The sequence below is a fragment of the Aspergillus tanneri genome (genome assembly GCF_003426965.1).
Source record: "Aspergillus tanneri strain NIH1004 chromosome Unknown AapTan_5_pilon_pilon_pilon, whole genome shotgun sequence".
NCBI lineage: Eukaryota > Fungi > Ascomycota > Eurotiomycetes > Eurotiales > Aspergillaceae > Aspergillus > Aspergillus tanneri.
Window position 1 is genome coordinate 2646719 of NW_022984632.1, and position 16143 is coordinate 2662861.

The window sequence follows — 16143 nt, forward strand, 5'->3', positions numbered from 1 at the left end:
ATTATTATTCCCATCCACTCGCTCCCTCTTACCTCCCAGTGATCCTTAAAAAAGGAAAAGAGAGAATCTCGTGAGAATTAATCACCTACAGTAGTTTCCCCTCCTTCTCCTCCTTTTCCGTCGCGCCCGCCTTCCCGTCCTTTTTTCCCCTTACCGACCGACTCCAACGCGCAACGGAGAGAGAGCTTTGCTTGTTGGACCTCTCCACCCGCCCACGCACACAGCCTTCACCAACCCACTGTACCGTCGTCGCATATACCACTCGACGTTACGTTAATTATTTAATTAATTAACCCGTCTGCCATTTTCATTTCTATTTTATTTTCGTGCTTCGATTTTCTTTGTCTCTTTTCCGGTCGTTAATTTCAACCATCCAGTCGACATGCCTGCCTACGAGCTCCGATCGGGGGGGGATGTGAAGAACAAGAAGCAGAGTGTGGCCGATCTCAAGTACCGACGATTGACCGAGCTCAATGCTCGTCTGAAGGAGGACCTGGATCGCCCTCGAGTGAAGGTGTCGGACGCCGCAGGGTCGTACGTTGCACCTAAATTAATGCGCCCTCGTTTTGTCCTCCCACGTGTACTGACCAGCCTCGTTTCCCAGCCTGATCGAATACTGCAACTCAACTCGCGATTTTATGGTGCCGTCTGTATGGGGTCCGGTATGCGATTCCCATCTCCTCTGCGCACTGTTCTTGGAAAGGAGACCGATCGCTAACCACGACACCAGATCACCAAGCACGATGACCCGTACGCTCCTCCCCAGCAAAAGGGCTGCTGCACTGTCATGTAATGGCTTCATTACATTCCACGTCTTTTGAATTCAGATAGACTGTCGGGTCGCAGTTCTTTCGCCGCATATTATATCCTCATCGCGATGACTTTTTAACCTTTCTACTACTTAATTTTCTAACTCTTTTTTATTTATTTTTTCTATTTTTCTTCTATATCGAAGATGAGAGGAGAAAAAAGGCTAAGGATCTGGGGTGTCTGAGGCTGAATACGGGCCCACCGAAGGAGCGTGCGCTGGACTTGCATAAACTTCGGATGTTAACAGGTGGACAGTCATATTGGAATTGTTTGATGGCATTTCTTTCCCTTTTTTATTTGGTTGAAAACTCGGAATCTGATCTCCAATTTTTGCTGTTTCCTCTCCATTTTCTTTTTTTTTTTTTTTCCCTAATTCTGATTCCTCAATATTTCCTTTGTGAACGGTGTGATATGAACAGGCTAGGTGGCTACAAAACCAACCAGGAAAAAAACCATTTTAAATAAAATCTCGAACGGACGGTGTATACCATATCTAGTGTTTCTTCAGCGGTTGAATAATTGCTCCTTAGTCCGCATTGAATCTCAATAGATTTGTCATGTACGAAGTACTTTCTACTAGTTAATAGCTCTGATCCGGAGAACAATAGGAATATGTATATAAACTGCTCAGCAGATTTTCTCTGCTTTGACAGGAGCGCACGTTCCACCTTGCATGGAAATTGCCACATGTACTCAGAGACACTGGTGGATGACTTGAAACGAGATGAAACTAATGTCCTGCCGCTGACATCATCAACCATTACTCTTAATTAACTACTACCTCCTCCTACAAAGCTTGAATTCTTCCAAATCATTATTCATTAATCTGTTCATATTCATACACAACCAAAAACAAAAACTCATTCCCAGAAATAACTAGAGAGAGAGAGAGAGAGAGAGAGAGATAATGACAGAACAACAAGAACAAGAGCAAGAATATGAACAACCAACCCAACATTCCCCGCCCATCGCGCATGCAACCACCGCAACCACCGAAGATGATCGTCCTCGCATCGCAATCAAGTACTGTACGCAGTGTAAATGGATGTTGAGAGCTGCTTATGTATGTTCTATTCTATCCTGTTATTTCTTTTCTTTATGCTCTTCGTTGTTTTCTGTGTCTGTTGATTGCTTTGTTTTCCTTGGTCCAGAATATGATTTTGTGACCTTTATACGTACATTCTATACCTACATTATACATATATTCTATATACAGAAAGAACTAACAAGCAAAGTTCGCCCAAGAACTCCTCTCTACCTTCTCTACTGATCTAAGCGAGGTCTCTCTGATCCCAAGCACAGGCGGAATCTTCACCGTGACTGTTTTCCGCGCAAGAAACGAGTCCACGGTATTGTGGGATCGGAAGACAAATGGGGGATTTCCTGGTACCTCTTTCTTTCCTTCGTTTTCTCCCGGGTTTATTTTTATTTTTTATACTGATGATTGCAGAGGTCAAGGTGCTCAAGTCATTGGTGAGGAATATGGTGGATCCGACGAGAGATTTGGGCCATACGGATCGGGCGTTAAGACAAGGATCGGATGGACAGAGACAGTTACAAACACAGGAAACTTCGGAATGTCAGGATTGTCGATAGTCAATCAACTGTCAATATATATCCATTCGCTTGACTATAGTCATGCTAGTATAGAAGAATACAATGCAAACTATATAAGAAGGGTGCCATGGACAAACCCCTCAGAACGCCAGATACACGCCTCGACTCTATACCTCCAAACCCAGAGCCAGTCCCCATTGCAGTAGCAAAGACGAGACATGAACCGTATGTATGCGCCAACTCCGTGCGTGGTTGCAGTCATTGAAAACCATCAGAAATCATCGGCCATCCCCGTCGACTGATCGAGTCAATTCTTCGGAGCCTGTCGAGATCTCCCGCTATTATTCGTGGACAGCATCGTCAATATCATAAACGGAGGATCCATTTAACTCGGCCCGTGCAGCTCATGTCGCGGGTGAATTCAAACGGCCTCCCTCCTTAAAAAAAGAAAGAAATAAAAGAATGCTTTTTGGCTGGCATGTTGGTGGGTTTGCCGAGCCTATGTCGTGAAAATCATGCAATTTCATCGTAATCCCAGCCCATCCATGAATGTTCACCATTCGTGAGCCCAGTGCCAAATGCTCTCATTGAATTCCCCATGGTTCCCAGTCGCAAACACCGTTTAAAAGAGCAAACGCATCAAAACAATACTGCGAGGGTAGGATGTCCCTCGTGAGAAGTAGAATGAAGGAACTTATGACCCTCATGATTCACCGCTCAGCTCATGCTGCGGTGAATGGTGATTTTTGCGTCTCCAAAAAGCCAACCGAAGACGACTGCGTCGTTTCGGGAGCTTATGCTGCGTCTGCTCGCCACCCGCCACCTCGTCCCAATGCGGACCTGGGCTCTTGTTCTTGACACTAGCACTCGTCGATGTCGAATGAGAGCTGCCAAGTCCATTCTCCAGTCGGGAGGGAGTGTTTTGTCTGTTGTTTGCGTCATTCCTCGGATGGGAAGTCGGGCTACCACCAATGTTGGGGGTCCCGTTCCAACTCTCGTTGACAACACTCGACGAACTGGGGCGTCTCTCACAGTCGTGGTCACCTCTGCTAGTACTATCCCGGGGAACACTGTTTTCATCGCCGCTATCCACGGTCAGAAAGCTGGTTGCATTGGTAGCGGGAGAGATTGGGGTCATCGTATTGCTGTAGTTGCTGAGACTATGCGTCCGAGTACAACTATTCCGCTGAGAATTCGAAGGACCAGATGTACGCCCTGACGAGCCGGTGTTGGCATGATGGCGGCGATATGGAGCGTTCCGCGAACTGCTGGGCCTTTCCCCGGCAACCTCGGCCAAACCTTCATGGGCACTGGGGTGATCTTTAACAGCAGGATCACTTGAAGAACTGTCCCCTTCATCTACAGCGTGGCTGTCAGTATGGCCATTGGAAGGTTCCGAGTTCGCGCCTTGCTCGTTAGGAGAGATCATGGGAAGGTCAGGTATAGTATTTGACGACTTGCGCGAGATTGATTCGGAAGGCAAGGGGCTCCCAGTAATATCCATCGCGGGACCAGGAGTATCCGGTGACACAGCAGGGCTAATGGCATTTTCGTTGAAACTGTGGAGCGATTCAGCCGTGGAGATCGACGAACGAACCGATCCGAAATAATCCCTGGTTGGCCTCTGAGTCTCAGGATCACTTCGCGGAACTGACGATCTAGCGGGAGTATCAGATCCTGGGGTTGCCAACGGCCCTCGAAGGCTTTTAAGACCCTTTACACTACCAGCCGGGCTCCGTGTGCGAGGAGAGAGCACATCATCAGAACCGAGTTCAAGTTCACCTCGCAAGGCCCGTTTCCTTTTCTCTAAATCGGCAAGGAGATGCCATTTGGACTGGTTTCCACGGATGTGTTCAACAGTGAAGCGCATACCGGGCAAGATGTCCGCCACACCCTCAAAGAGAGGAAGAGCAAAAATCGACATGAATCCAATTTGGCCCGTGGCAAGTTTATAAGTATTCCCAAGTTCCGGGGGACCGCCGAAAAGAGCCGTTTCCATCCCAACCTCCTTCTCCATCTCTCCCTGATTGGCGAATTCCTCTTGCAGGATTTTAGTCCACTTCTCTGCCACGTCCCACGGCCGCGCCACGTTACTGATATCGGCACACTTGATCAACAAACCACAGAGCAGCGTCTTGTACATTTCAAGATCCTGAGGCTTCCAGCCGTCCAAGGTTTTGCCGTTCTCGTAGAACTTTTCCTGCAACGATCCAAGCCTTTCCATGAATTTTTGATGAACACCCATATCGGTGGCCAGGATGGAGCTGATAAGGAGCTTGCGGAGCTGCTTGTCTTTGAATGCTGCGGGCCAGTAGCGGCGTAGAATCTGAGAGAAAGCGGCACAGTGAAAAGCTTCTAAAACCGAATTATCATTGTAGAGTTGAGCCAATGGTGCATTAAGTTTCACCAGAAAGAAATTATTCACGCCGGGATGGCCAACATCATGGCCGATGGCGGATATTAGCAAGGTTAGGGTATCGAAAGGAGTGATGAGCGATGCAAGTGGGGACATGGGCTCGAGGTCCTGGGAAAATGATCCGTAAGGTGGCAGAGCGCCAATGCGGAGTAGAAAACAGAAAACGGATTGCAGTACGTCGATGGCATGGCGAAAATTATGGTAAAGGACGAAGGAGTTGTAGGACGTGCGGCAGGCGAGTAAAAAGGTCACGAGCTCATCTGGAGTGTTGTTTCATGTCAGTAGGTTGCCATGGCTCTTTGGACGATATCAATAAAACCTACCAGGTGTGAGCTGCCAATGTTCCAGATTTGGCAGCGTGAAGGCATGCTGAATCATCTCAAAAGCAGCTTGTACGAGTTCATCATCAGAGAAGTCATGGCCATTGAACGTCCAGCTTCCCACTTTCTCTTTGATAAATTCCAAGCGTTCGGGGCGTACGTCCAATCCCCTGCCATCAAATCATAAGTTTTCTCGTCAAACAGTAATTGGAATGAGTATGCGTACCGATTCTGGAACTCTTCAATGAAGTCTTCCGGGTTGCATATACCCTTCATAAGCTTTGAGACCCTGCATTTAAAGAAAGGTTAAGAGTTAGAAATCGCTTAATTTAATTGTCTGACCGAAGCCGGACGTCCATCCTGGGAAATAAACCTACATGGCCTCCCTCAGATAAGCATATGGTTGCTCGTCATGGACGCCTACCCATGAGTGCTTCCGCAATTTCTTCCTAGACAAAAAGCGCGACTGTTCCTTGAGTCCAGATTTCCGAGCCCTATAAGCGTGGACCAGAAGACCCTGCACTCTGGCTCTGTCCAGCGGCGCCGCCAAAACGTCTACCGCGCCAGCATCCAAGCACCTAGAGATTTGGTGAGGCTCCGGGATCGAAATGTCAGAACACTGTGGGCCGGTAGGGGCACTGGTAGGAAATCCGTATGAAGAGCGCAGAATCGCAACCGGTACGATCAAACTCGGGGACTCTTGAACCTGGATATCGGCGGATAGCCCGGATAACAATTTAAGATCGTATGCGCCCTCTGACTGAGAGGAGAAAGTAAACCCGCGGTACAATGACGTCGGTGACGGAGGAGTCACTTCAGGCCACGACCCACGGCTGCTCTTCCGACGAGACAAACCGGAGTCTTCGCCACCAATGTCAATATCGAAGAAGGCAAAAATAGGCGTGCAACGGCTGGTGGCGCGCTCGCTAAGTTCAGCCAATTTTGACGCGAGAGAGGCTCCCGTTTGACAAAGGTAGACTGTACGGGAGAAATAGGTTAGCAATGAGGACCATGAGGGAGCCAGAGGACCGGCAATGCATACTCTGATTACAAACCCCCAACAAAAGATTCAAGTCTGTGCGAAGAGATTCGGTCTCGTCAGAGAGTAGGAAGGTGCTGGTAGCATCTGGTGATACATCGGATGGGGGCTGGTACACCCATCGCTCTGAACTAACACGACGATCAATGTAAACGGCTGTGCATTCAATGCGATCCATGTTGTTGGATGGATTCGGTGCACTGAGAGCCGGAGGGGGTTCCAAGCCAAACCTCTGAACAACGCAACTATGAGAAACGCGAGAAAGAGCAGATGACAGTAAGTTCTACTCAATCAGCACTCGATCTCATATGGTTATGAAGATAGATTGCCGTTCCAGGCCGAGATCAGACAAACGAGCGGCAGGCGAAAGGTACAACGGAAAGCGACGAGCAGAAGGAAAATCTCAGTAAGGGAAAGGATGCGATTTTCGCTCTATTTGGTCGGTATGCTGCGTCAGTAAGGCCAACCAAAGAAGTAGAGGGTAATTAAAAAAAATCAGGTATGTGGTCTATACAGGCGATACGACGTGATAGCTGAGCGATATTGCGACTAGAGAACCGGAGATCTGCGATGCAGACCGAGTCAGAGGCACTCAGTCGAACAATGTGTTTGTTCGCTGCAGCTGTCCTCCGGCGGGGATAATTGAGCCATTGGGGAGACATGCGACCTAGCCCCAATCCTCTTTACTGAGACAATCCAGTTCTCGGTACGGAACGCAATGTCGCACCGCCGAACAGGTGACCACATACACATACGCAAGGTCACTCACATTTGTTCTTTAAAGTTTAAAGGAGTCGATAAGGAATCAAATATCAAGGGGAAGATCGGGGAATTGAATTGGCCAACAAGGACGACGAGCCAAAAAGAAAGTAATGGCTGTAGTTGGAGCTGCGAGGTCGTCACCTAGGTCGTTGATCACGGAAGTTAAGGGTACCGGTAGAGTTCAATCGGATAATCGCACGGTCTCGCGACACATCCGCAAATTGATGTCCAGTCGGAGTAAAGAGAAAGCCAACAAAAATACTAGGGCGCCATGATGGGCCACCGACAGGGCTGAATGGAGGGAAGATGACACGAGACACGAGTGGAGAGAGAAGATCGATCGGGGGTGAAGGAGAGCACGGGTGGTTGTCAGAGAATAAGGGGCCCAATAGCTTTTGACAAAGAAGACAATAGGAAAATCAGACCCGAGACAAGGCGGGAGAGAGATCGCAAGGGGTGGTGGAGTGAAGTAGTAGTAGGAGTGAGTGTTAGTTGGAAGTAAAGTAGGTCGTGACCTTCAAAGGGAGCGAACACGGCAGGGGAGGGGAATGGGAGTTGAGGAACTGGTGACCCTAGAACCGAGATAGAAGACGGAAGAGCAGTGGAAGACCGATACGATAATTCGCGATCACCCAATCGTCGCAAGGAGTAGTAATAGTAGTAATAACGAGTCAGGAAGGGAGAGAAGAAAAGAAAAGGAAAAGAAGGATGGGAAGAATGAAACGCAGAGAGAGTCAGGGAGAAGGGAAAAAAGTGGAGGAAGAGTGGGCTACTGAGGTTCTTTGGGCAGTACGATCCAAGGGCCTACTCGAAGGCAGCGGATTATCCCAATAAGAATGATGAATGGCGGAAGGAATCAACGGGGAAGCTCGGAGCCTTTTTTTTTTTTTTTTAACTGATATTATTATTATTATTATTATTATATTAGTACTAATTTGTTTTTTATTATTTTTTTTCCTTGGATTGATTCCTGATTGTGCTGCTTCCTGTCGCCCTTGGGGCGTTCTCCAAGTCTTCCAGAAGGTCGCGGCAGAGCGGGTGCAGGCGTCGTCAAGAGACTCGGCGGTGGGGCCGATCCGGGTACGATTACGGTGTATTACCGGACTGGTTTATTACTAGATTACTAGGTATCGTACCACTTACTACCTATTCTTATACTGGTACCTACCTAGTATTAAATTAATACTATAAGTACTGCCTCGCCCGCAAGTTTCATCGCGACGATCAGTCTGGGTTCATCTAGATTCCGCCATCCCCTCACTGGATTAGGGTGGACTGGTCGTTACTTAGTGTGTCGATCGATATACTACCCTTTAAATTGTTGTTTTGTAGTCTCAAACCAAGATTACCCATGGATAGTCTGAGTACAATAGGCAGGGAAGTACCTATTATTATTCAAAACAAATAAATAAATTCGCATACCTTTAAAGGGTCAAATCCCAAAATCAAATCATAGTACCTTTTTACTGTAAGAAAAGTAACCAACTGTACTCCATACTCGGTAATAACTTGACGGAAACAGGATTAGGAGATGGTTGCATAACAGGTAGGCAAAATAGGTTTGCACCACGTATCTCGGACCCCGAGAAGTACTATAAAAAAAAGAAAAGAAGGTCGGGAAAGTACCTCCAAGAAGGGGGTAATTTAAAAAATAATAAAAAAAATAATAATAATAAAAAACCCTCAATTAGCCAGCAAGATAAAGTAGAGCGGAGAGAGTGGAGCGGGATGACGCTTAAGCAGGCGACCTAATTAGCCCATTGCCAGCTCTGTGGGTTTTCTAGAATCTCGTGGGCTGGCGCAGTAAGTACTAAGAATAACCTCCGCAGAGGAGTATTGTTTTATTACTACGTATACGTATGGTTGTAACTGGGTCCCGAGGCAAAAATCGTGGCCTTAATTTCAACAAATCCGGACTGGGCCAGTAGATTTCTCTGTTTCCTGCCACTTGCACAATGAGGGGACGGGGAACCAAAAGACTTTAATTTTTTTTTCTTTTTTTTTTTTAAAGAAAAAATAAAAATAAAAAAGACATTGTCAGAAGGTAAAAAAGACACGCAAACAAGTTGACGATCCGTTTCTAGAACTTCCATCCACATTCCTGCAGCCGTTAATATCCCAGACTCCAGGAGTGGCAACTGACCACTGACGTCGATTCCAAAGTCTGGTTCCAAGTAGAAACAACAAACTCTGTGTGATGCATGATGAGATAATCTGTTCATGGGACAAAAGTGGCATGTGGTCGATGGTCTCACACAATTGTTCAAGTTTTATTAAAGTATTGGCAATTCCATCTAATTGAATTGAAATCTCCTGGGGATGCATGCGTGCGAGAAACCATTATCTGCCTGGCTGCCTGAGAACGAAGGGCATTAGCAAACCCGTTTTGCCGATTCGCTGGGCCCCCTCAGCCAATCAGAACGGGAGCTGTTTCCCTATCGTGCCTCGATCGCATTCATCCTGAGTACGGTACATGTACATGTACATAGAAGTGCATGAAGAACCCAGTGGTCTAGGTAGGGAAGGTAGGGAAGGTAGGACGTGGATGGACGTGCCTAATACCTGGTAGAAAGCATACTTCCACATTAATGCAAGGAGACTACTGCTGCCCCGCTAAACTCTATATCTCACAATCCAACATCAGTTGACAAGGAGCAAGGTAAGTGAATTATATATCTATCGCTCTCTCCCTTCCCAGTGCTCTGTAACTTTACACCCTTCCTTCGGAACGCTACCAGCCTCCTACCCCTCCTCCAAGGGAGTTTACAATACTCAGTCTGACACTTTTAGTTCTCTGCAGCCTAGTCGGCCAGCAAATCGTTGCTCGAGCTTTTGAAATGCCACCTCCCAACATGGACAAGGCTGGTCTCGTGCCTTTCCACCTTATTCACAGCTTCCACTCCTTTCACACTTCCTATTAGCCTCTCGCATCCAGGATCACCCCATCGACCCTCTGGGTCCATGTCAGCTACAAAACAGTCTGGACTGCTGCCATATGTCGCGCGTTTTTTACAATTTAGTCGGCTCCTCTTGTATCGACAGATACTGTCGTTCTACTGTATATGCTACCCCGCATTTCGAAAGTGGACCTGCTCTTCTTCTCATTCCTCATAGACGTAGTATTTGTGTAAATGCAAAACTCTGAACGCTGATGGACAGAAACCAGCCCATGCACCTCTCCTCCCAAACCAAACTAGACATTGCTATGAATAACGGTGTAGTCAAGACACATCTCCCCTGTAGACCGACGAAGGGAAATATATCGGAAAATGAGGTAGTAAAAATCACTCCGCACAAAATGAAAAAGTGGGAGAAAGAAAGAAAAGGCAGGACATCGATAATAGGTATGTCTAAAAAATATCACAATGATGGCAATATCCCAAACCCCACTTTTAAATGCCACAGACAGAATCAGGGAGCTAAGGATTTTTTTTAAGAAAAAAAAAAAGGGTAAAAAAGAGCTATCATACATGGTTGGGTAGTATGGATTCCTCTATACCAGCTGCTCATGACAGCAAGTTCTTCAAAGATGGACTGGCACTGGCACCAGACCCTCCACTCGTCCCATTCATGGTACTGGTAGGTCTGTTACTGCTCGTCGGTGCGGGAGTAGCTAGGACGGGCGTCTCCTCTAATTTCGCTGGGGTAGGTCCCCTGGGGTCAACGTGGGCCTGTGAAATTGGAGGCGACTGAGTTGGTGCTTTGAGAACGCGGTCAACCGAATACACACGTGGCGGAGGCCCGCCGTTCAATGCGCTGAGCGAATGCGGAGGAGAGTGCCCCACAATCGTCGCTTGTACATCTGGAGGTGATGCCGACGGGGCGTATGCTCGCGGTCCTGCTGTGTGCGACGGATGAGGCGACGGCATAGAGACAGGACCATAAGGGCTTTGGTGGGCCGGGTACGATTGTGGAGGCGGATGGGGAGGATGGGCCCCGCCGGTGTAATGAGGAGGGGGGTGGTGTGAAGAAGAGGGTTGATATCCATTCATATGGTGCGCCGGTGGTGGTGCTGGCCCTCCACGGTAGCTAGGAATTGGGATGTTATTGCGGATCTTGCTGTCGCCATAGTCACTCGTTCGTTGCTCATAACCTGGATACCACTCGGGTCCACTATGTGCGGCACCGATCGGTCGTGGAAGGACCCCCGATTGAGGCTGAGGTGGATGCGCATGAGGCCCATAAGGATGGCTATGATATTCTGGAAGCCGGGGAGCTGGAAGAACAGGCCGTTGAGCCGAGTAGGGAGAAGGCCGCGGCTCAGGAGACGGCTGAGCCGCTATTTTCTTGAGATGGCACTTATGGCATTCATATAATGTCTGACTTTGTGGGCCTCCAGGTCCATCAATGCTGCTCGCTGGCCCACTCCAATCTGCAGGGCCATATTCCCCATTAACTTTCGGGAGAGGGGGCTGGGAGGGATGGCGATGAAGGTATGGGGGGCTTGCTGAGGCTGTATTGGGGTATCTAGACCCGGCAGATTCATTCAAACCCACGCCGTTAAGCAAGGGCGCCCTATGGTCGACAATTGTCGCTCGCCGGGACTTGTCTATAGGCCACCATCTCGGGCTGTACGCAGTAGCGCACCGCACGCATTTCTTCGTCAAATCTGCTCCAATAATCTGAGCAGGCCTATGGCTTTCGGAATCAACCTCCATCTCATCGGGAGCTTCCTCTCGGGACACAGTGGCATTCTTCTGGCTGTCCTTAATAGGCACCGATTGGGACGCAAGAACACCGTTAGCACAAGCCGACCGTCGGCTTACAACAGAACCCCCGTGATGCGATGCACCAATAGACTGTTGTACATATGCTGCTCTCCGAACAGTCCCGGTTAAGCTAAGATCTGCCTGTTTGTAAGTTTCAACAAAGCGCGTAAGTGCATTTACGCCCTCCTCCTCCGTTGGTTCATTTATCTCATGAACAACAGATGGCACAGTATGATGGGCACACCAGATCCCTGCCGTGGCCACACCTGTCTCATTACCAAGTTTTATGCTGTTCACAGTATCTTTCTTCGAGCCCTTGATAGGTGTGACGCTGAACCCAAAGAGGTAGTTTGCCTGAAGCGCACAGCCAACGTGGAACTGGGCATTGCAGCCGTTGAACTGGCAAGGAACACATGCGCCATTGGTAGAGTTGCAAACCTTACAGACCTCACGGTGCCTGTCCATGGGGATAAGTCCGAAGGCCTCCGCAGGCTCAAGCTCCTTCGCATTGCCAAACTTGATTTCCGGGGTCCAGACCGCGCAAGTAACATGGACCCAGTTATTACCGGCCGTTCTCTTTAGCGGTTCCCGGGGGCCGACAGGCTTACCCACGGCTTCTTGCCTTTGCCGGTAGAGTTTGATGGCCTCGTTCACCATTTCCTTCTCCAGCCTCTCCTTTTCTCGATCTCGTTCAGACTTTTTCTTATGCGTTGATCTCGGTGCCTCCATCAGTTCATGTTCAGTCCAGGTCACCGGACACAAGATACATTCGTAGCAAGTCGAGATCATCGGATTCCTATCATTCGAGCACATATCACACAGCCATTTAACACAATTGCGAGAAGGGCTGATGCCATAGCAACTTCGGTGGACAGTCAAACGGCAATCCCTGCAGGACAGATGTTGATTCCCTGCGGGTTCCATTTTGTTGCAGATGGCACAAGGGAGGGTTTTAGCCTTCGGCGGGTCTGGAACAATTGGTGGCGGTTCGGGGACCTTTTCAGTGGCCGCTTTCTTTTTTGGTGCCGGCTCTACTGATGTAGCAGTCGAGGTTGCCGCACTATCCTTCTCATTAACGCGCCCCTTCTTCTTGGTAGATTCTTGTTGCACTTGAGGATTGGCATTCACTGGAACGCCTATCGCGGCTGCCGTGGCCGCAGTCGCAGGGTTGATACTGATTGGGGTCTCGGTTGAAACAAGTAGTTGTGTCAGTAATTCTTCATCTACACGCCGACGCCATGATTTGTTGCCGCTCTGGGCAATCTTTTTGGCAACCTCATCGACACTCTCCCACTGAATTCCGTATTTCCTCCATAGCAAAGCGCAACGCAAACAGAGAGCCACCGTAAGCTGTAGTCCCTTATCACGCTGTCTGGAAGATGGTTCATTTGGTGTTGTGGTGCCGGGCGGAATCCCAGGAGCACGTCGCCACTGGCGCGACGTCCGCGTAGAGCAGAACTTGCACTGAAAACCGCGTTTCTTCTCAACCGCCTTATCATTATCGTATGCGGAGTCATCGTGGTCATCTGCCACATCATCCACAAGCTTCGAAGAGCTGCTTCTCCTGGCTTCCCTCTTGCCCCGCCGACCTTCGAATACGCCCCATATTTGGCGCCCACGATCTGTCTTCTTCCACATGTAATAGAACCGCACAATTTGATAATGCGGCACTGTCCCAACGTGTTTAGTCACATTTCGCAGCTCCGACCCATACTTCGAGACACCTTGCTCGAACAGTTTCACTTCTTCGGGGCGCAGATGGGGTTCCTTGAGATCCTTATACTTGTTCATTTGCTTCAATTTTGCAAGGGCAGTCTCAGTGTCGAAACTGTTGGAGTAAAGTAGCCCCAAGGCCTTGTCCAGGAAATTGGTAGAGTATGTTTCGACCCCCAGACTGGGTGCCATTTCCTTGGCCCGTGTCATGTACTCATCAATGAATTTCTCTCGACCTGTGGGGCTAAGATCCGCTCCTGGGATGTCATCCTCGCCCCGAGAGGAAAGCTGGCCAACAGTAGGCATTTTGAATGATATTTCCGCGGTTCGAACCTGCTTTCCATTGACGTTGACAGGTTCGTCTTCGCCTCTTGGAACGTACCCAACCGGCTCATCCATCACCCATTTTGGTCGGTTGGCCCTTTCTTGCTTCGCAGCTTCGATCGCAGCGTGGGCTTCTTTTGAGAGTTTGGAGTCCTTCCGACCGCCGGAGCTTTTCAAGTATTTCTTCTTGATATCAGTGGGCTTAACGTACTCCACAGGATGCCCGTGCCATGGATTTACAATGGCCTGGTGACGCGGCCCCAACCGAGAGCTTGCTCGAGGATATATTCGGTCATCATAATCGAGAGCATCTTCCACGCGACAATGGATACCTAGGTAGCGATAAGGCCACATCCTGGCTTGCGCTACCTGTTCTTCTGTAGCTGGACGAACAGCCTCCTCCTCGGCTGGAATCGGTGTACTGCCTGCCGTACCATTTGCGACATTTGGTTCTTCCTCCTCCTCCTCGACGATTTCTTCTTCTGCCTCGGGCTGAGAATCACCGAGAATCGGAGTATTTCGCGCCTCAAGCTTCCTCTCTTGGGCCCGACTGCAAGCTGCACATGCCCAAGCGAAGCCTCGTGCCGGTTTTTTGGTCAGAACTGGTCGGACACAATACATATGATATGTATTGTGGCACACAGCACAATCAACGGAATCAGTGTTCGCTGCATACAAGCTACACCGTTTACAGGTTTTGACGGCACTGGTCAATTCCTTTCTCTTCCCAATTTCCACCAACACATATCGCCAGCGTCCATCGAGAACCTTCTTGACATTCGCGGGAACATTGATCACTTTCTTGGTGGGAATTACCTCGTAATACCGATGAATGTAACGGTCGAACATCTTGTCATACCAGAAACAATCCCGAGTCTTCCTATACTCATCAAAATCTTCAATTTCCGATAGATGCGTGATCTGGCATTTCCCGCGTAGTGAAGTAAGCGGGCATGTGTCGGAGTGCATGGATGCAAATACGAGCCTCGTGTCCGCTACCTTGCGCTGGATATCACGTGGTCTGTAATACCAATTCACCCGCAGGGCTTCGATCGGGCCGGATGGTACATTTTTGGATGGAATAAATTCCATTATCCGCGCAAGGTAATACGGCTCCCCAGGTGGTTCACAAATAAGATATACATGATCTATGGAAATATCAGTAAAACAGGATTGGTTGTGTGGATGCAGGGTTAAAAATAGTGGGAAAATAGGGAGAGAAAAAGAAGACAAGACACCCACCATCTATGCCAAATGTAGTGCCATCATCAGCTTTAAGCTTGCCATTTTCCAAGTAAGCACCACAGTTCTCAAAGGAGACCATGTTAGAATCACTTTGAGCCTGCGAAGAACTCGGAGCTGTGGTGAAGACTTTCTTGGTCGAATTCCCATTTGTGAAATTAGAATTCGTGGAGCTTGCCGGTTGTTTCCGTTTTCTTGAATTAAATGGACCATTGGCCTCGTCCAATTTTGCTGAAAAGGAAGAGGTACCAGGAATGGCGTCTTTGGCAGCGGAGACGAGGCTAGACGACCCATTCACCGCCGTTTGATTTTTTTTGGCGCTTGAAGAAGAAGACGATGGTTTTTCACTCTCGTGTTTTGAGCCATTAGTTGCGCTGATAGAGTTGGGGGTGACACCACTAGTTCGCTTGCCGAGTTTATGTGCGGGTTGGGCAATCTCAAGATCCATATCGATGTCACGATCCTCCGCGTAATTGGGGCGGGGAGCGGCATTTCTACCTCTCGAGCGGGTGCCATAGGGAGCCGGAGTAGTGGAAGTGCTGGGGGGCTCTGTACCAGCAGCCTCCGAAGGAGATGCGCTGGCCGTCATGGGTTGAGATTGCGGGTCATTCACGGTGGCGGCCCCTTGGGGGGTGGGAGATCCCGTCCGTGAAGGTTGAGTAGGGGTGGGCATGCGACGTTGGCTCACAGCAGTAACAGCACTTGACGAGGGAGAGTCGGCTCTCACGTGTTGCTGCGACTTCTGGGGCGGTGACCTATCCGAGGCCATGACCAACCCTCAGGAGCGATTAAAAAAAAAAAAAAAAAAAACAAAACCAAAATCGGGTGGAAGCTGCAATGCACCTCCAGGATTAAGACGGGGGCGTCTTGATACGGTAGGAACACCAAACGCCTCGGACGCGGAGATGCAAAGTTCAGCAACGGCCCGTAACAGGTAGACGATCCCTCATGAGATGTATGTTTGCAGATGTGGTGCCAAACAGCATCCGCCAACTATCAAGAGGAGGGGGAAGAAGGGAGGGCAAGAGGAAAAGAGAGAAAGAGGTTGAAAACGAGGGAGAAAGAAGCCGGGTGATGTCTGCCCGAAGGACTGGAAGAGGGCACTCGGTTGCAAAAACCCAGTTCGTTAAGTCGTGGTTTTTTTTTTTTTTTTTTATCTTTCTCCCTGCTTTCTTGTTATGTCTTCGGTTTCCCGCAAGGGGAGTGGAAAGGTCAATGGTGTGTGAGAAAACGGAAAAAGCTGAAGGTGAC

General features: G+C 48.9%; 3 protein-coding genes across 3 annotated transcripts; 1 reads left to right on the top strand and 2 right to left on the bottom strand.

Annotated features, from left to right (window-relative positions):
* Positions 1–382: 382 nt before the first annotated feature.
* On the top strand, positions 383–793 carry GNG1 (guanine nucleotide-binding protein subunit gamma; the record flags this gene model as incomplete). The annotated part of the gene is made up of 3 exons (XM_033574863.1): positions 383–534; positions 605–662; positions 731–793. The coding sequence occupies 3 exons, from the start codon at positions 383–385 to the stop codon at positions 791–793; spliced, it is 273 nt and encodes a 90-aa protein (XP_033422881.1).
* A 2277-nt stretch (positions 794–3070) lies between these two features.
* Positions 3071–6320, bottom strand: pdeB (3',5'-cyclic-nucleotide phosphodiesterase PDE2; the record flags this gene model as incomplete). Its single annotated transcript, XM_033574864.1, has 5 exons — positions 3071–5043; positions 5107–5273; positions 5330–5392; positions 5481–6081; positions 6146–6320. The coding sequence occupies 5 exons, from the start codon at positions 6318–6320 to the stop codon at positions 3071–3073; spliced, it is 2979 nt and encodes a 992-aa protein (XP_033422882.1).
* A 4090-nt stretch (positions 6321–10410) lies between these two features.
* Positions 10411–15661, bottom strand: SNT2 (DNA-binding E3 ubiquitin-protein ligase SNT2; the record flags this gene model as incomplete). Its single annotated transcript, XM_033574865.1, has 2 exons — positions 10411–14798; positions 14893–15661. The coding sequence occupies 2 exons, from the start codon at positions 15659–15661 to the stop codon at positions 10411–10413; spliced, it is 5157 nt and encodes a 1718-aa protein (XP_033422883.1).
* Between the last annotated feature and the right edge of the window lie 482 nt (positions 15662–16143).